The 16,169-nt window shown below is 45.5% G+C and overlaps 2 protein-coding genes across 3 annotated transcripts in view; one reads left to right on the top strand and one right to left on the bottom strand.

Annotated features, from left to right (window-relative positions):
* Nucleotides 1–10,344, bottom strand: part of LOC126535786 (NF-X1-type zinc finger protein NFXL1-like) — a 73,142-nt gene extending 62,798 nt beyond the window's left edge. Inside the window, exons 1-4 of one of the 2 annotated variants that reach the window (XM_055073433.2) lie at nucleotides 10,269–10,344; nucleotides 9,498–9,824; nucleotides 779–897; nucleotides 583–713 (exon numbers count right to left, since the gene is read on the bottom strand). In XM_055073433.2, the coding sequence (XP_054929408.1) occupies nucleotides 583–713; nucleotides 779–897; nucleotides 9,498–9,822 (575 nt within the window). In that variant the 5' untranslated portion in view covers nucleotides 9,823–9,824; nucleotides 10,269–10,344. Of the gene's footprint in view, nucleotides 1–582; nucleotides 714–778; nucleotides 898–9,497; nucleotides 9,825–10,134 lie in introns of both variants that reach the window. The other variant, XM_055073432.2, reaches the window with a different exon arrangement.
* A 683-nt stretch (nucleotides 10,345–11,027) lies between these two features.
* The window catches only part of kibra (WW and C2 domain containing protein kibra), a 50,342-nt gene continuing 45,200 nt past the window's right edge, over nucleotides 11,028–16,169 (top strand). The window contains exon 1 of the mRNA XM_050182589.3: nucleotides 11,028–11,251. Within this exon, the coding sequence (XP_050038546.1) occupies nucleotides 11,124–11,251 (128 nt within the window). The 5' untranslated portion in view covers nucleotides 11,028–11,123. The remainder of the gene's footprint in view (nucleotides 11,252–16,169) is intronic.

Below are 16,169 nucleotides of genomic sequence, written 5' to 3'. Positions count from 1 at the left end.
CATTGCTTCAGAGAAAAAACAATTTCTCCGTTCGTATGACCACCGGAAAGCCTGGTGCCAGACAAGCTAAAATGCTAGGCTATACCAGAGGAAGTGACATGTGGCAAAGGTGCTGAAGAGGGTACTAATTGTGCCAGGGTGCTCGGTTATGCCTGCCATGTTAAAAAAGTTTCAAGAGTCACAGACTGGCAAATCAGTTCTTCGGAATCTCACGAGGTGGAGGAAGTGTCATGAAAGGGAAAAATGGACGTCCACCCGAATGCAGCACGAAGCTACAAAGGAAACCCATATGGGTTCTTTCTGAGAAACCCGTGTAGCTTTCCTTTGTAGCTTCGTGCTACATTCGGGTGGATGCCAATTTTTCCCTTTCAGTCACAGATAGATAAAAAGAAAAGAGGGAGATACCTTGCTTACACAAATCTGTAGATCTAAATTGTAAAACAGTCAGCTCAACAGGATTGTAATAACTATAAACTGTGGGTACTCACGTAAGTCGGAAGTTTTTTCTCTTAGTATCTTGTACTCTCCTGTGGATCTACTTGGAAATAGAGCTGCCACTCAAAAATAAAATATGAAACTTACCAGTGCCACTGCAATTTTTGTTGAGCTATATCTTCTTGTTGTTGCTGTTGCTGCTGAAACATGCTGTCTTTGGCCCATTTCTGCACACAGCTGAGATGCAGAATACCATAACATCCCCCACATGACCAGACCTTAGAAAAAAAAGAATTTGCATTATTTTGCTGAATGTCCCAACATCTCTTGCTTTTTTACTCACCTTCTCAGTTCTCTTTATTGACTCAATACAAATAAGGCACACTACAGCCCCAGACACAAGGTTGTCTGTCAAAAATTGGACAGTTCTTTGCAGATCGCCTGATCCCACATCATTCATTTCTGAAAGGCAGTTAAAACACAGAATGAGCATAATAGACTCCAGATGAGCTACTATCGTCAAAAAGTTCTACACCTGAGAGACCATTCGGAGTTTTGAAACACGACTGAGAGTGCTGCAACCCAGACATGCAAGTGTGCAGTTGTTTGTTTTTCCCCATACTGTGCAGGCTTCTTTCAGAGCCCAGAAGAAAGAACCACAGAAAAGATAACGCCATGGAAAAGACTTTATTTTGTGCTCTGAGCCACTGGCACCGACTAGGGGGGGGGGCTCCAGGGCCCAAGCCCCCTCCGAAGTGTTCTAGGGGGGGGGGGAGGGGGGAGCAGGAGCAGAGCGCCCCCTCCCCCACATAAAGTGTCCTTACCAGAGTTCTGTTACTCAGATTATTTGAGGTTTCTTTGGAGTTGCCTCTAGCTTTTCACTTAAATTTTATTGTGGTAAAAGCTTACTGCATTATTGTCAGTGCAGATGTGCATAGCTTTTAATTGATACTTCCACTTGATTTCTGCAAATCCTGACAATAAGAGGAAAAGCTCGTTAGAAGCGCCAGCGACGGCTACCTCATCCGTATCTTTAACAACATTTTTTGAAATTTCCATCATGAAAACCATGCACAAACACAACATATTTAAATATATACACAGGTCTAAGTTTATTATACTTTTTCATGAGGAGAAGGTAACCCACTAAAAATTATTTCTAATGGTATGGATAGCCTATTCTTAGATAATGAATATGTTGCTGTATGTTCACCTCCTTTCAAATTGCTTTCCTTGCTTTCTTGATCCTGAAAAAAACCTGCGGACTTCAATGACCTTTCTGTAGAATCTTTTATCAATGGTGTGTGAAATGCACATGAATGATATGCGTCTCAGTATTGCTTTCCCTTTCAGTAGGCAATACTAAAGACTCACGAAAAAAGAAAAAGTAACCTCTTTTTTATTAGGGACAGAAACAATGCCACTTGCAGGCAGAGATCATATATATATATATATATATATATATATATATATATATATATATATATATAATACATGTAGCAACTAGTATATACATATAGATATATATAATTTACTCAGTAATTGAACTTGAGGCTGAGCCGTATTCACCCGAAATCAGAATAATAGCCGTCATTCGCATCAGCCTCCATACTTGGACTCACAGTGGGAAAAAAAGAAAGGGGGCTGCAGTTTCGCTGGGAAGGGGAAGCAGGGCCGCTATTTTGTAGCGATGCCTTATGCCTTATTCTATGCTATTCTTATAATCCACCACACACGGCCGCTAGATCCCGTTGATAATGTGGGCAGACCGTCGCTCTGACCACTGGCCAAGCGCAAAAAGCCTGAAAAAGCATAGAATCGGAAAAGGCATCGCTACAAAATACCGGCCCAGTATTGTGATAGCAAAGTATAAAACGATTACTCGAAGGAAAATTTTTACCGTATTGTTACGTTTCGCCTACAACGCGCGGTATAGCCGGCGCGGATGCAACGGACGCCGGAGCTTCGTTCAAAGCGGCGGACATTTTGGCCCGTTCGGAGCTCCCGCAGTCTCCCCGCCAAGCGCGTCCAAGCGTGTTTCAGTGCCACGTGTCTTCGTGTGTGCGTGTGTGTGTGTGTGCCCACGCTTGTCAAAGCGCGGCAGCCGGGGAGAGGAGCTCCCCAAGTGAGAAGCGAGGAGGTCTGTCCGTCGCCGGGTTGGCGATGCGTCACTACACTCGTCTCAACATGTCTCTCAGTCTGTCCGGGCCCAGAGTCACGTGGTCTCATCCCGAGACGTTCCTTCTCGCCCTCAACTCCGAGACTATAAGAGCAGCTGCCCCCGGACGCCGAGAGAGAGGCTGCGATTTCTTCTGTTGAGTTACGTGCTCTCCCGTCTCTCACTTCGGTCGACCTGACCGCCCGCTCTTTTGCGATGTTAGAATAAACAAGTTGTTCTGTTACCAGTCTACTCATGCTTTGCCGGGACCTTCGGATGCTTCCAGTGCCCCAGGCCGCCAGGCCAACGCTACCCTTGGGGCTTGCGACCCATTTGCAATAACGGGCGTCTGCACTGAGGTTCCAACAACTCGTGCCAGCGGTGCGATTCCCAACAGCTGGTGGCAGCGGTGGGATATCCAACAACTGGTTGCCAGCGGTGAGATCGCGACAACGGAGGCCAGCAGCGAAGAGATGCGGTTGACTGTATGCTGAGCAGCACAACGACCATCCGGGAGCAGTGCAACGAGCCCTGTGTGATGACTGGTTGCCTGCAGCGGAACGACTGCGCTGAATTCTTGGCTGCGAGGTTTGGTGAGTGCGGGACTTTCTTCTTCTGAGTTTTGCCAGGCTTTTGTTAGTGTCAGAAACAGAGCTGGTAATTGTGGTTGTTGTTGCTGCCGGGTTAGTTTGCGGCAAGACAATAGAAGGCAGTAGAGAAAGCAGCATTCAGAGCAGCCATGGATTTGAAGTCGTTGCGCAAACCGAAATTGCTGGAGCTTGCAAGAGAGTTGGGTCTGGATGTCTCAGACAAACTCAGAAAACCAGAACTGCTAAGGGCTATTCTTGAGTTAGAAGCTGAGGATGACGAGCTGTCGGATTGCCTTGAGACCATTGAGGAGCGGGCAAAAAGACATGAGCGCGAACTTATAGAGCAGAAAGAAAAAGAAGAGCGCGAACACGCTTTGGAATTGAAGCGTCTCGAGATAGAGATGGAACGCGCTCGTAATGGAAGTCAGGCACACGGTGCAGGAGAACGAGTATCGTTCAAAATGACTGACCTGATGCGGCCGTTTAAGCTTGGAGAGGACATTGGTTTGTTCCTGGTTAACTTTGAGCGAACGTGCGAGAAGCAGGGGTTCTCTCGGGAAACGTGGCCACAGCGCTTGCTCATTTTGTTACCCGGCGAGGCGGCCGACGTAGTCGCTCGCTTGAAGAGAGAGGAGGCAGAGGATTTCGACAAAGTGAAATCGAGTCTGCTAAAAAAGTACAGGCTGTCAGCGGAGGCGTTCCGACGGAAGTTTCGGGAAAATGAGAAAGGCAGAAGTGAGTCATATACAGAGTTTGCCTACAGGCTTATGTCAAACATGCAGGAGTGGCTCAAAGAAGAGAAAGCGTTTGGTGACCACGAGAAAGTTCTGCAGTGTTTCGGGCTGGAACAGTTTTATAGTCGGTTACCTGAGAACGTGCGGTACTGGGTCTTGGATAGGCCAGACGTTAGTACGGTGGCTCGAGCCGCTGAGCTAGCCGAGGAGTTTGTGACGCGTCGGGCTCGCGGAGCCAAGGACGGTCAAAAGGGTGAATTTGGCTCCAAGTTTGAGAGGCCAAAGTTCACGCCCATGAGAGCAAAGGGGGACACACGTAGTGCGGATGCGAGTGAAAGCAGTCCGACCGAACGTAAGGAGACGGCGGCAACCGAAGCCGAACGCAGAAAGCGGTTCGAGACGAGGCAAGCGCGCGTTTGTTATACGTGCCAGAAGCCGGGTCACTTTTCGGCGCAGTGTCCAGAAACAAAAACAAAAGTCGTGTTTTTGTCTTTATGCAGCACTGACGAGAACATGAAGCTTCTCGAGCCTTACATGCGAGACCTCCTCGTGAACGGGAAAGAGTGCCGAGTGCTTCGTGATTCCGCAGCTACAATGGATGTAGTTCACCCCTCTTACGTAGAACCCGATATGTTCACGGGCGAGTGCGCATGGATCAAGCAAGCAGTGGAAGCTCATAGCGTGTGTCTGCCCGTAGCAAAAGTGCTTATTGAAGGACCTTTCGGAGCACTTGAGACGGAGGCGGCAGTGTCATCTATGCTGCCCCCCCAGTACCCGTACCTATTTTCGAACAGGTCCGATCACCTCCTGCGCGAGAAGGGGCTTTGGTTTGGTGAGGCTAGCGTCCAGGCCTTAACCAGATCGAAGGTTCGGGAGCTCGCTGCAAAGGCGGTAGTTGCGGGGCCGACGTTGTCGAACGATGAGAAAGGGTCAGAGGCGCAGCAAGCTGGTATTCAGAGCACGCCCGAACTGAATAAAATTGAGCCTGTAGCGTTAAAGGCACCAGATACTGGAGAGGCTCCGATTTCTTCTGTTGCGTTACGTGCTCTCCCGTCTCTCACTTCGGTCGACCTGACCGCCCGCTCTTTTGAGATGTTAGAATAAACAAGTTGTTCTGTTACCAGTCTACTCATGCTTTGCCGGGACCTTCGGATGCTTCCAGTGCCCCAGGCCGCCAGGCCAACGCTACCCTTGGGGCTTGCGACCCATTTGCAATAACGGGCGTCAGCACTGAGGTTCCAACAACTCGTGCCAGCGGTGCGATATCCAACAGTATAAATCCGTGTAAGGGCCACACCCCCAACTTAACAGCCAATATTTTTAAAAAATCCAACCCAGAAGCAATCATATTCGGTGCACTGATTCCGATCATGCTCAAAAGCAAAATCTGGCGCAAAGCGTACTTTTTCGCATCGTTACTAGATAGTGAGAGGAGGCGATCACCATACGTACGGCGGATTTCATACCCGTATTGGAAAAATTTGGTCAAATGGGCCAGTCCCATGCAAGGCTCGTCAAAATTGCAACAAAAAAGTGCGGCCCTTACATGAGCGTATACATTAGTTATATGGGTGATGTAAATCATGGTAAACATTCACTTACTAATTAAAATAACAATCATAGTCTAATGCACAGACCATTTAAAACTCTATATATCTGACTGGATGACCACGAGCCCTCGCTGTCACAACACTGGGATATGAAGATCGCCGGCAGTGGGGGTGAATGATTCATACAGCCGTGCGATTCACCGCAACTCCTCAAATTAAATTCACCATCATCTGCCTATGTTTATGTTCAGTATAGGACAGCCTCTGTAAGTGATCTCCAATTACCACTGTCTCATGACTTAGACTAGGCGATCTGCAACACTAGGGACACAGAAAGACAGCCTGGAAGGGAATACAGCGTGCATGAAGTTTGCAGCCATCCCTACTCACCCTTGCCCTTTATTATTGCACCCACCAATGATTAACAACCATTATAGACGGCACGTGGGTCGCGTAAGTGTCAGCGGTGCACACTCATTCGCAGATACAGCAGGGATAGAAGAGAAGGCGCACACTCTCCTTCCCAAGCACATGTTCGATAATGTGACCTCCAACTTACCCGAATATTTTGCGCATGGGAATATAATGCCCATCAAAAGCCACCATCCTTCTTAGCTCACTGTTACGTGCTTTTTCTCGCACCCACGTTGTATGAGTAGCTCATTCATGTGACTTCTGCACTTTATATGGAAAATCAAGGCGACGATGAGAAATAAAATGAGAAATAGAAAACATGAGTCGAGCTCGCCTTTACCGCGGCTACGGACGTCCCAATGTGCACTGGCTACAAACACAGCATGAGCACCAACAACGAAGCCGACAATGGGCACGTCGCTTATCGATACTTCGCCAGAGCCTGTCTTATGCTGAGAAGGAAGCTTATTTTTTACCGTATAAGCACCAGCGGAAACATAACACTAGGTGCGCGGGGAGACAACGCACGCGAAGGGACAAGCCATCTTGGATTCGAAGCTTGAATCCAGAGCAGATTGCCTCCAAAATGAAGTGCAAACACATGTATGCAGTACTCCTCAGGCGTATGAACAATCAAGTGCAGCTACTACAAACTAGGAGAAAATGTGCACATGGTTCTTTGCGGCTGTCTTGCGTATCTGGCGTAACTGACTGATCCAGAAAATTGTTCACTTTCGTTCTAATGGAGGGGTCCACCTTCATGAACGTTGCATGGCGATAAGTCTTGATAAAAGAAAGAAGTAGGGAGCTATCGCATAGCTCTCATCCGTTCTGTACCAGGGTGCCAGTTTTACAGAGAGAGAGTAAGGCATACATGAAGTATTCGGTTGGCAAAATTTATCAGGCGCTAAACTGATGCGAGGAGACAGTGAGGGAAGCTTTAAGCAAACCACCTGGCTTAGAAAACGCAAAAAAGCCACACAAAGGAACAAGAATCGGCTACATAACAGTGCAAGCAGGGCGAGGCCTTTTGGGTATGCAAAGAGGCTTGGTTGTGCTATTTGTAAATATCTCCAGTCTATGCTATGCATTTTCCTTATTAATTTTTACTTCTCACATGCTCAATAATGCAATCCACGGTGTTCCTACTTGCTCTCATGTCTTTTTGCATTTTTGAGATATTGCTGTGTCTTATTATATATTGAATTATTTATTAATATGGTTGTTCATTTGTGTGCCTGTTAAATTATTACCCTATAATATTTTATTCTAGTGCCGGGAAAGGAATGAAGCCCATGGCATAAGGCATGCTTTGACAAGTAATTAAACTATTGCGTTATGGAGTCCCATTGCCTTATGCTAATAAGTATGGTCATAAGTTGTGCTCAGAAATTGTTATACGTAGTGCAATTTTTATGTATGTCATGTCTTATCTTCTCAAATGGCCTTTTGTCAAGGAAATATTTCTTGATTGTATGTATGTATTAAAACATTGAAAAGGCGTTACATGGCTCTTTTCATTGATGTGTATTTGTGCGACTTAATACGCACAAAACACATATATCATCCTAATGTGTTTAACTGAATTCCCTTGTCGTGTGGCTCATCCGAGAGACATGAGTCTCTTGGTGGCGCGGGGGACTTGGGCTCCAAAATTGAACTTTATCTCTTACTATGAGGTCTTGTAACTACTCACATAAGGGCATAATTCAGTGGTCATGTTAAGTTTATATATATATATACATACATAATGTGCATGTGTGCATGTGGGGTTCTCAAAGCTGATTGGGCCCCAGCCGCCCTCCCCTCCTGTGAAATATGAAAACTTTCTGCCTATGCTTTGAGCACACTCTACAATTTTGGAAGTATGACTTATGCCCTAAAACAAATGTCTGGCATTTTAGATAATAAAAGATAGCTAATTACCTAAATTATCACACTTCCACAAATTGAGTAACTCAGGATAACTATGACTGAGGTATTGTTGATCTTATTAGTCTAAAATGTGCCACTTTACTTTGAGAGTTTGGTTCTATTACGAAAAACACATGGTGCATGTGTATTGTGCACATGCTTATATACAGGGTGTTTCAGCGAACACTTTCACATTTTTTTAAAGGTTGCCTGTGGCAGATATCACAATTCTAGTTTACGAGCCAGTCTACTCGAAGCGGCAGACACTACTTGCACAAAAAAGTGAAATGCAAAATCGACTAATTAACAAGAATTCACTAGTTAACTTTTTAGCTAATTATCTTATGACCCATATTGCAATTTACAAATTCTAGCAGTGGACTTCACAAGGCGGATCCACTTGGAACGAATTCTCAGGACAACACCAGTTTCGAGATACAAGTTCCCGAACTTCGCGGAGAAAAGCATTGGTGTTCCAGTTACTTGTGTGCTTCAGTGCGTGAAACGACATTTTGTTAACAAATTAACTGGAATACCAATGCATTTCTCCGTAAAGTTCGGGAATTTATATCTCGAAACTGGTGTGATCTTGAAAATTCGTTCCAAGTGGATCCGCCTTGCGAACTCCTGGCTAGAATTTGTAAATTGCAATATGTGCCACAATGTAATTCATTAAAAATGTAATTAGTGAATTTGTATTAATTCGTCGATTTTGCATCTCAATTTCTTGTGCAAGTATTGTCCGCCGCTTCGAGTAGACCAGCTCATGAACTAGAATTGTGACATCTGCCACAGACAACATTTAAAGATTCTTGAAAGTATTCGCTGAAATGCCCTATATATATATATATATATATATATATATATATATAGGGAGGAAGTGCTGGAAGGGGCCGCCATCAGTCTAACTGTTGGCATTACAGTGACAAGAGCAATGCTCTGTTAAACACTGTTGTGCGAAATCCTAAAAAAAACAGCCTACACTGGCAGACCATGAGACCCCCGCATGTCACTTCAGCTTTGAGAAAACAAAAAGAAGCGGACCCTGAGGTTATTTCTTTTACAGTGACCATGACCGAAGTAAAACCCCACAAAGCACTTGTAGTGACTGTCTTAGGCATTGTTATGAATGTCCTGCATATATCCTCCCCTGCTTTCACTTGCAGTGTAAGAAAAAGTGAACTGCAAATTTGATATGAGTAAAACAAGCAGTAGCAGCCACGGAAAAATTCATGTAATCATAATTTTAACAAGTCTAGTACTACATTTTACGAAATTATGCATGAGAACTCAAGAGAACCAACATTTGCACCACTTGGTAACAAATTAAACATCTTGAATTTGAGCAGTGAGCTGAAGACGGTGGACAGAAAGAATGATGAAACACAGCACCCACTACATCCTTACATTCATGCTGACAGCTATTCTGTTATGTGCCAACATATACATTTTTTTATACATGATGACTGGCAATAGTAGTGGTAGCAGACTGTACAGTATCCGACATTTCTCAGCAAAGAGCTTGTGAAAAATGTAGGATGCACTTTATTTCTTTTACACGTAGCAAATGTCAGTGGTCCCCATCGCATATATTGCCCCACGTACCTTTCCGTCGAAATACAAGCAATTTTCCATTTAACGCCTTCCGACCAAACCACCCTGGCGCACAGACACTTAAGGACGTGTTAAAATGCACACCGACCTGAGTAAGAACCAACGACGCGAGAAAGGATTCCCTCCGTCTCAAGCTCTTCCTCTGAAGACGACCGATCGTCTTGAGACTGTGGTAGAAATTTTTCCACGTTCGCCTGTATTTTAGCACAGGCTTCTTCGAATTTCCGATTAACCACCGGCGCTGAAGGCTTCGTGTCGGCATCTCCATTCCTCGCAGCTCTTGACGAAGCCGGTAGTGCTGTTCGTTGTGTTTGCAAAGGCACTCCCCAAGCATTGTATCTTTTCTCGGAATCATCTCGTCTCTGGCGGCCGCGTCCACCTCTGCCACGGCCAGCCGCCCGCGGTTGATCCATGCCTAGAGAAGAAGGTTCAGCAAGAAAAGCACGGCTGAGAACACATCTACGTCACCACAAGCTACCGTGCTGCACAAGAAGCCCGACAGTTTGCCTCTTTAAGCGTTTGTTGCACTCTGCTCTTGGCACAGTCAAATACCGTTAAAGCTCAGCAGGCAACTCCGCGTAGCAAAAGCTCCGAGAAAGGGGAGCAAGGAGGCGTAGCAAAACCACGGTCAACGACAAACGTTTAGTACTACGCGTGGAAGACACGCAAACCACGCAATGGTAACTGCAAGAGCAAGACGAATTTTACGAATCGGAACCACATACTGGCCTGCGTGGAAGAATGCAGAGGCGGCTTGTCTGCTTCCTACAACTCTGCCACGGTCGCAGTCCGGGCTACGGACAGTTCAGCACACTTAACATTTAACTTACGCTTCGATGAACAAGCGAAGCGAACTTACCAGCCGATCGGCTGCTCGCCAACGTGAACGCGTGAATCGCCGCATCAGCGCTGACCGCGGAATATTAACAGATCAAGAGTAGGGTACAACCTCACCTTCAGATATACAAATATATACATGTAGAGCGTTTCATTGGATAAAACTTATCACGTGACAAAATACAGCCATGTTCCTGCTAGTGCGCAAATACATCCTCTGTTTCTGCTACGGTGTCTCCGCTCTTGACCGCATGTGGTTTATTTTTGAGTTGTCCAGCAAAAAGCGGGAACTGCAGGCATTGAAACATATTAAATTGGCTGGCACAAAATCTTATCATAAATGTCACACAATGTCACTCATTCGTATCTGCAAAGAAACGAGCACAAAAGTCAAGGATGAATTTCATTAGGAAAACTTCATGAGGTAATAGTGTCATGTCAACATTGATGCTGGCCATGCTATGATGTCACAATAAATAACAGTTTCTTCCCGTGCGAGTTCTCAGTTCTTTTTGCACTGTGTGATGCGTAGTATGTATCTCCAAACTAGTATCCGGGGCTAGCGCAGCCAATTGGCACAGCTGAAGTTTGAGACGTGTTATAGCGATAAATACACACAACGAAATTATTGCATCGCGCCAAGTTTCCCGTTATACTTTCGTTCGAAACTTGTTCGACGTTCGCAAAAGCAAGCGCTAAACGGCGTCCGCGAACAGCGCGGCTGCGGATGCTCGCTTTCCATTGGCCACTACCTCTGTGACGTCGTCAACGTCATTTCTACGATAATGTGCTATTCAAGATGGCGGCAGAAGGTAGCGTTTAGCTCTGTCTGGCGAAAGGAATTTCGATCATTTCTTCACTTTGGGGCGTGAAAATTATGCCGAAAAGACGAAATGGTGAAATCCCGCTACCTTCCGGATGGGACATCGGAACCGACTACGACGGCAAGATCTATTTCATCGACCACATCAACAAACAGACGACATGGATTGATCCTAGAGACAGGTAAGCGAGGGTACGGCCAAAGGAATGTGCGTTCCCCGTGAAGGCCCCCTCGGGCTAAAGGCCCAATGTTCTCCAGATTTTTGCGCTTGGTCGTCGCCGAATGTGCGCCGTACTCGTTGTCGGCAACAACTACTGTGTGTTCTGCGGGTTGTCACAGAAAAAATGCCTTCAACGACGGCGTTTCCATTTCGGATGTACCGAGGAAGAGATAAAAAACAAAAATGAAAGGAAAGAGGAGCATTCGAAGGAATGTCGTTGCCGCACACAGATGAGATGCGGGTTTGCTGGAGCGCGTTGTGTTGCGTCAACAAAAACAAGTTACTATAGGAGTACTGTGACAAGAGGTCCAGGGTTCGGATTACATTCGACATTCTGTCCCCATTTCCCCGAACAGGCCTTTCGTGAGCAGCTAGCGGCACCGGCGGCGATTTTTTTTTATTATTATTCGTTTCTTTTTCTTTCGAGGACGGGGCCTCGCGGCAGCTACTTAGCGCGCCGACTAGGACTAAAGAAAATATGCGGCTTGTTTGGCACGCGTGATGCCATCGCGTTTCGGCAACCGCGGACGGAATGCGCTGTGTTGCTACTCTTGTTGACCACTCGGCGAAAACTTTGACTCCTCCGTGTCGGTGGCGTAGACGCTCACTCCGAGTGCGTTAGCAGCATGTCTGCGAAGCAAGTTTTTCGCGAGCAACAAAGTTGACCGATGATCAGCTCCCATGTGCTCGCTTGCGGTGTCTGCTTGTTTCGGCCGGCTGTTCGGCGCTCCTGAGCACTGTCCTTGCGAGTGCTCCTTGTGTCTACCGTGTTAGAAACTTAGGTTCGAAAGATCGGGCGTCGAGGTACGCCCGCACGATTTTGCTGTTCCCGGTGCGCAGGCCGAACGCTGTTCTAGGTCAGTTGCCGCGTGCATTCAGGAAGGTCGAACGTCCCGAACGCGCCAGCGGCGGCGTTGGCACAGAATGCAGCGGCAGTTTGCCGCATTCGTCGTCTTGCTCAGATACTGCGGCTCGCACGGAACACACGGAAACGGGTGCCGCCGTGCACGATAGGGTCGCCCGCGAGTGTGCGCGTTTTTAGATACGCGTAGGAAAAGAAGAAAGGCACGAGAGACGGCGGTGCCCCAAGCCAGCGCTTCCTTCGCATTCCAAGAAAAGGGCCCGAAAAAATGATGTCAATGAGAACGGGTGAAACGTCAGCGCGAGGAATGTTAGCGGTGCTCGGCGGACGCCTATCTCTAATGGCACCCCCCCCTCCCGCACGCCGCAATAAACACACACGCATGGCAGAGCGCGCCCCGCGCGCGCGTCGCGGCTTTTGTTGTAGTGCCTTTTCTCTCGCCGAAATTCCGTTCACTTTCTCTCGCCCGCGCTTTGTATTTCTTTTTTCGCGCCTGGAATGAGCGTCAGCATGTGCGTACCGATAAGCTGAGGTGCGAGTTCCCGCCGCAAGTGGCCGGCTCCTGTGCACTGCCGCGAAGCAGGTCGCAGTCCGCACTGGGAATTAAAAAAAAAGAAGAGAGAAAGGAAAAACGAGCTTGCTTTGTGCCACGGCTTCGTAATCTATGAGTGGTGTCAGTTTTTCAGTGTTGCCCATAACTCGACTGACAGTTCCGTCGCCTCTCCCTTTTTTTCTTTGCCTGCATCAGTTTTCACACCGTGGTCGCGAACTTCAGCTTTGTGCACTTGACCCCTGAGCATACTGAAGTAAGATTTGACATTAAGGTTGATTTCTCTTTAACCCGCTCAGGTACATAAGCGAATGAGCCGAGAAATTATCGATGTGTTGTATTTTATTCTTTATTTGGGCCTTCGAAACAATACTGAAATGCTTTTCAAAAATATATTTCCGATAGCTTGTAGGTTAAACCTTGGAACATATGTGTCCCTATGAACTGTACTTAAGGGAGTTGAACATTTACGTGGGCTTCTTATACCCCAGTCACACGAGCATGCCAAAGGTCCTTTGAAGTTAAGGAGCATTGAGCTTTCAAAGGCACATTAGTTCAAGGGATATATGTTGGTGCTACACGGTCTCCAGATAGTCTCCGTTGAAGGTTTTAACAGAAACCTCAGCGTATCCTTAGCGCTGCCATCGCCTCGAAAGTAATAAAAAGATATGGCTCAAATGCGTCTTACAATAAACTTGTCAAATTTTTTTCAGCAACATTTGTCCTAATACATAGAAACATCAAAACAAAATACACACGTAGTAAATGCATTACTTTACCACATACAGATGTATTTATTGTAATGATGGCCATCATGTGTACCGCTACGTACATCACGCGTTGGCGTCGATTATTCGTTGTTGCCTTTGCTTCAGCTGCTTTGCTTCATTCGTTGTGGCTAGGCAGCGGTAGGTACGTGTAAACGTGGTAGAGAACTACAAAACAAAAGTGACAAAAGAAGAAGACGCGCAGAAAAAAGCCGAGGAGACTGGGATGCCTAGCAGCCGCTAACCAAAGAACCAAATCACACATGGCACCCGTGTTGTGTCGATGTTGCTGCTGACGACAGGCCCTGCCAGCGTTGCTGTACCGGTGCTATCATGACGGAGATTGCGGGTGTCCCAAAAGTGTTTAGTACATTAGTAACAGTATTCAGTATATAAGCTTGTTCTGAAGAGGTAAAAATTGAACGTCCATATTTTTAGAGATTATTTTTTCTGCTGTCCGACGCCCTCTAGGCTCGAGAGTATTCCCTTGAGGTTTCAAAAGACGAACACGCACTCCTTTGACTCAAAGCTCCCTTCCAGTAGGGCTCCTTTGCTGTGCCTGTGTGACAGTGCGCATTCTCCCTTGAAGTAAAGGATCTTTGGTTCAAAGGACTTTGAAAGTGCCCGTGTGACTGGGGTATTAGCTGCTGTAAAACTCCTTGGAGTAGGGAAGTGCAAGTGAACATTGCAAATGCTGCAGCAGGTAAATATGTGGTTTTCGAGTTTTGCCATGGGGAAGTGTCTTGTCTTGAGCACATTCTTATGCGCTTGTGTATCTGCCCAAGTCTTATGCGCTGCTCTCAGCTGAAAAAGTTTCAATGAGAAACTGCGTGATTGCTTGGCAGAACTGCAGCAACGTCAGAGTGGGCGTAGTGGGCTCGTCAGCTTGCAGTTTGACGCACATGATGTAGACAATGTTTACTCCTATGTCCAGGAATTCAAAGAACACTTGAAGTGAGTATTTTGTTTAACTTCCAGTCCACTGTGTAATTTACCTTTCAGCAGACAAGACATGATAGCTCGCCAGAAGGTTGACAACTTGAAAGACCTCGATTTATTCTGCCAATGTTATAAAAGATGTTCCCACTTTGTTCAGCATACCAAATTCTATCTTTTACAAGCACTTTTACAAAGCACTGCAGCTTCATAACATAAAATGTTTTCCGTTATGAAGATCAGCTGGTTGTTTGCACTGGAGAATACACTTTATTTCCTTGCATCGCACGCAGCAGTGAGCTTTAATTCGTTGTTTTGGATGTCTTCTTCCATTTGATGGCCTGTTGACTACACACACAGTTTTTGGGAGCAGTAATTGCGAGATTTTTGGCTGACACACCTCTCTTTCACTTTTTCGGTGCCTTTAAATATTCTGTTTCGTCAGGGTGTTCTGCCTCTATTTCTGCATGAACGTTGTCAAAAATCCTTTGTCAAGTTGTAAAGCAGGCTCATTGTCGTAATCCAGCAAGATCTTATGGAATTTTTTCTTACAGTATGAAGATGAAGAATTTGCTTTGTTTTCCTGCCATAATATTTAAAAATAACAGCTTTTACCTAAAATAAACCAGGTTATACGTAAAGGCACGAAACATGCAAATTTATTAATTTCAAGCGACTATTAGAAAATGAAAGTGCCACCCCCAAGCGAATGCCGCCAGTTGGCATCCCGCATTCTGTCACGGTACACTGGGACACATATGTCCCAATGCCTCTTTCTTGGTAAAAAAGTATTTTGTACTCATTTAAATTAAAGCATCTTTATTTGTTAAGAACCCTCGATCACTGAACTTTATGTTCCATACATTATCTTCCTACATATATTAGAAAAATCTGCCAAACTAGTACTTAATTTGTCAATTGTAGTGCAACTCCACCACCGTTCCTTCGTGTTTTGTCATATAGTTGTCAACCGAAATAAATTATTTCGATAACGGAAGCTAACTAGTTCTTTAAATTGCCTTCAGTAGGTTTGTAGGGGCTAAACGTGTGTTGAGATGTTTCAAATTCGGGGACACATGTGTCTCGTGTGCATTAAGGGGTTAACTGTTGTCACCATCACCACCCACTCTGAAAATGCGTCTTTTTTTTTTGTTGGCAGTCACTGCTAGTACGTTGGAAGAGTGCTTGAACTCCAGTACTTCCAGAAAACTTATTTCAATCTGCACCGCCCAGTCGTAAGCTCACCTTAACTCCAGTGATCTTACATTACAGAAATAGCCAAACGCATATTTGATATAGTCGTTCATCTATATCGCCAACACTGAATTTTAGTTCTTTTGGAAGGCTTATTTACAGACAAGTTGCTGACGTTTTATCAGTTACATATAGGAGAATTAAAATATCCTCTCTATCTCCTAATCTGTGCTTAGTACAGGCAAGAAACCTGAGAAGTCATGCATTTATTCAGGACCTACCTTGTACCCTGTGTAGAGACAGTAGCATTCACTGCACTTATTTTATATTGCATATATACAATATTTTATTCTAAAACAAATATAATAAACTTGGGCAATATATAAAAAGTATGACATACCTTTATTCTATGTCGCTGCAAAAGCATTCTGGTACCAGCATGCTGCGTTCCTTCTGCAATTTTTAATTATTTTGCTTATTTAATCTGCAGCAGTGCATTGTTGTTTTTGTTCCATAAGTTCTTCCCACATTCATTCTCTTTTTTTCTTTAAAAGTCATCATCCAGTCCATG

The sequence above is a fragment of the Dermacentor andersoni genome, chromosome 4, assembly GCF_023375885.2.
Source record: "Dermacentor andersoni chromosome 4, qqDerAnde1_hic_scaffold, whole genome shotgun sequence".
In the NCBI taxonomy this organism is placed as follows: Eukaryota; Metazoa; Arthropoda; class Arachnida; order Ixodida; family Ixodidae; genus Dermacentor; species Dermacentor andersoni.
Note: the sequence above shows the minus strand (reverse complement) of the source record. Positions and strands in the feature narration are given on the sequence as shown.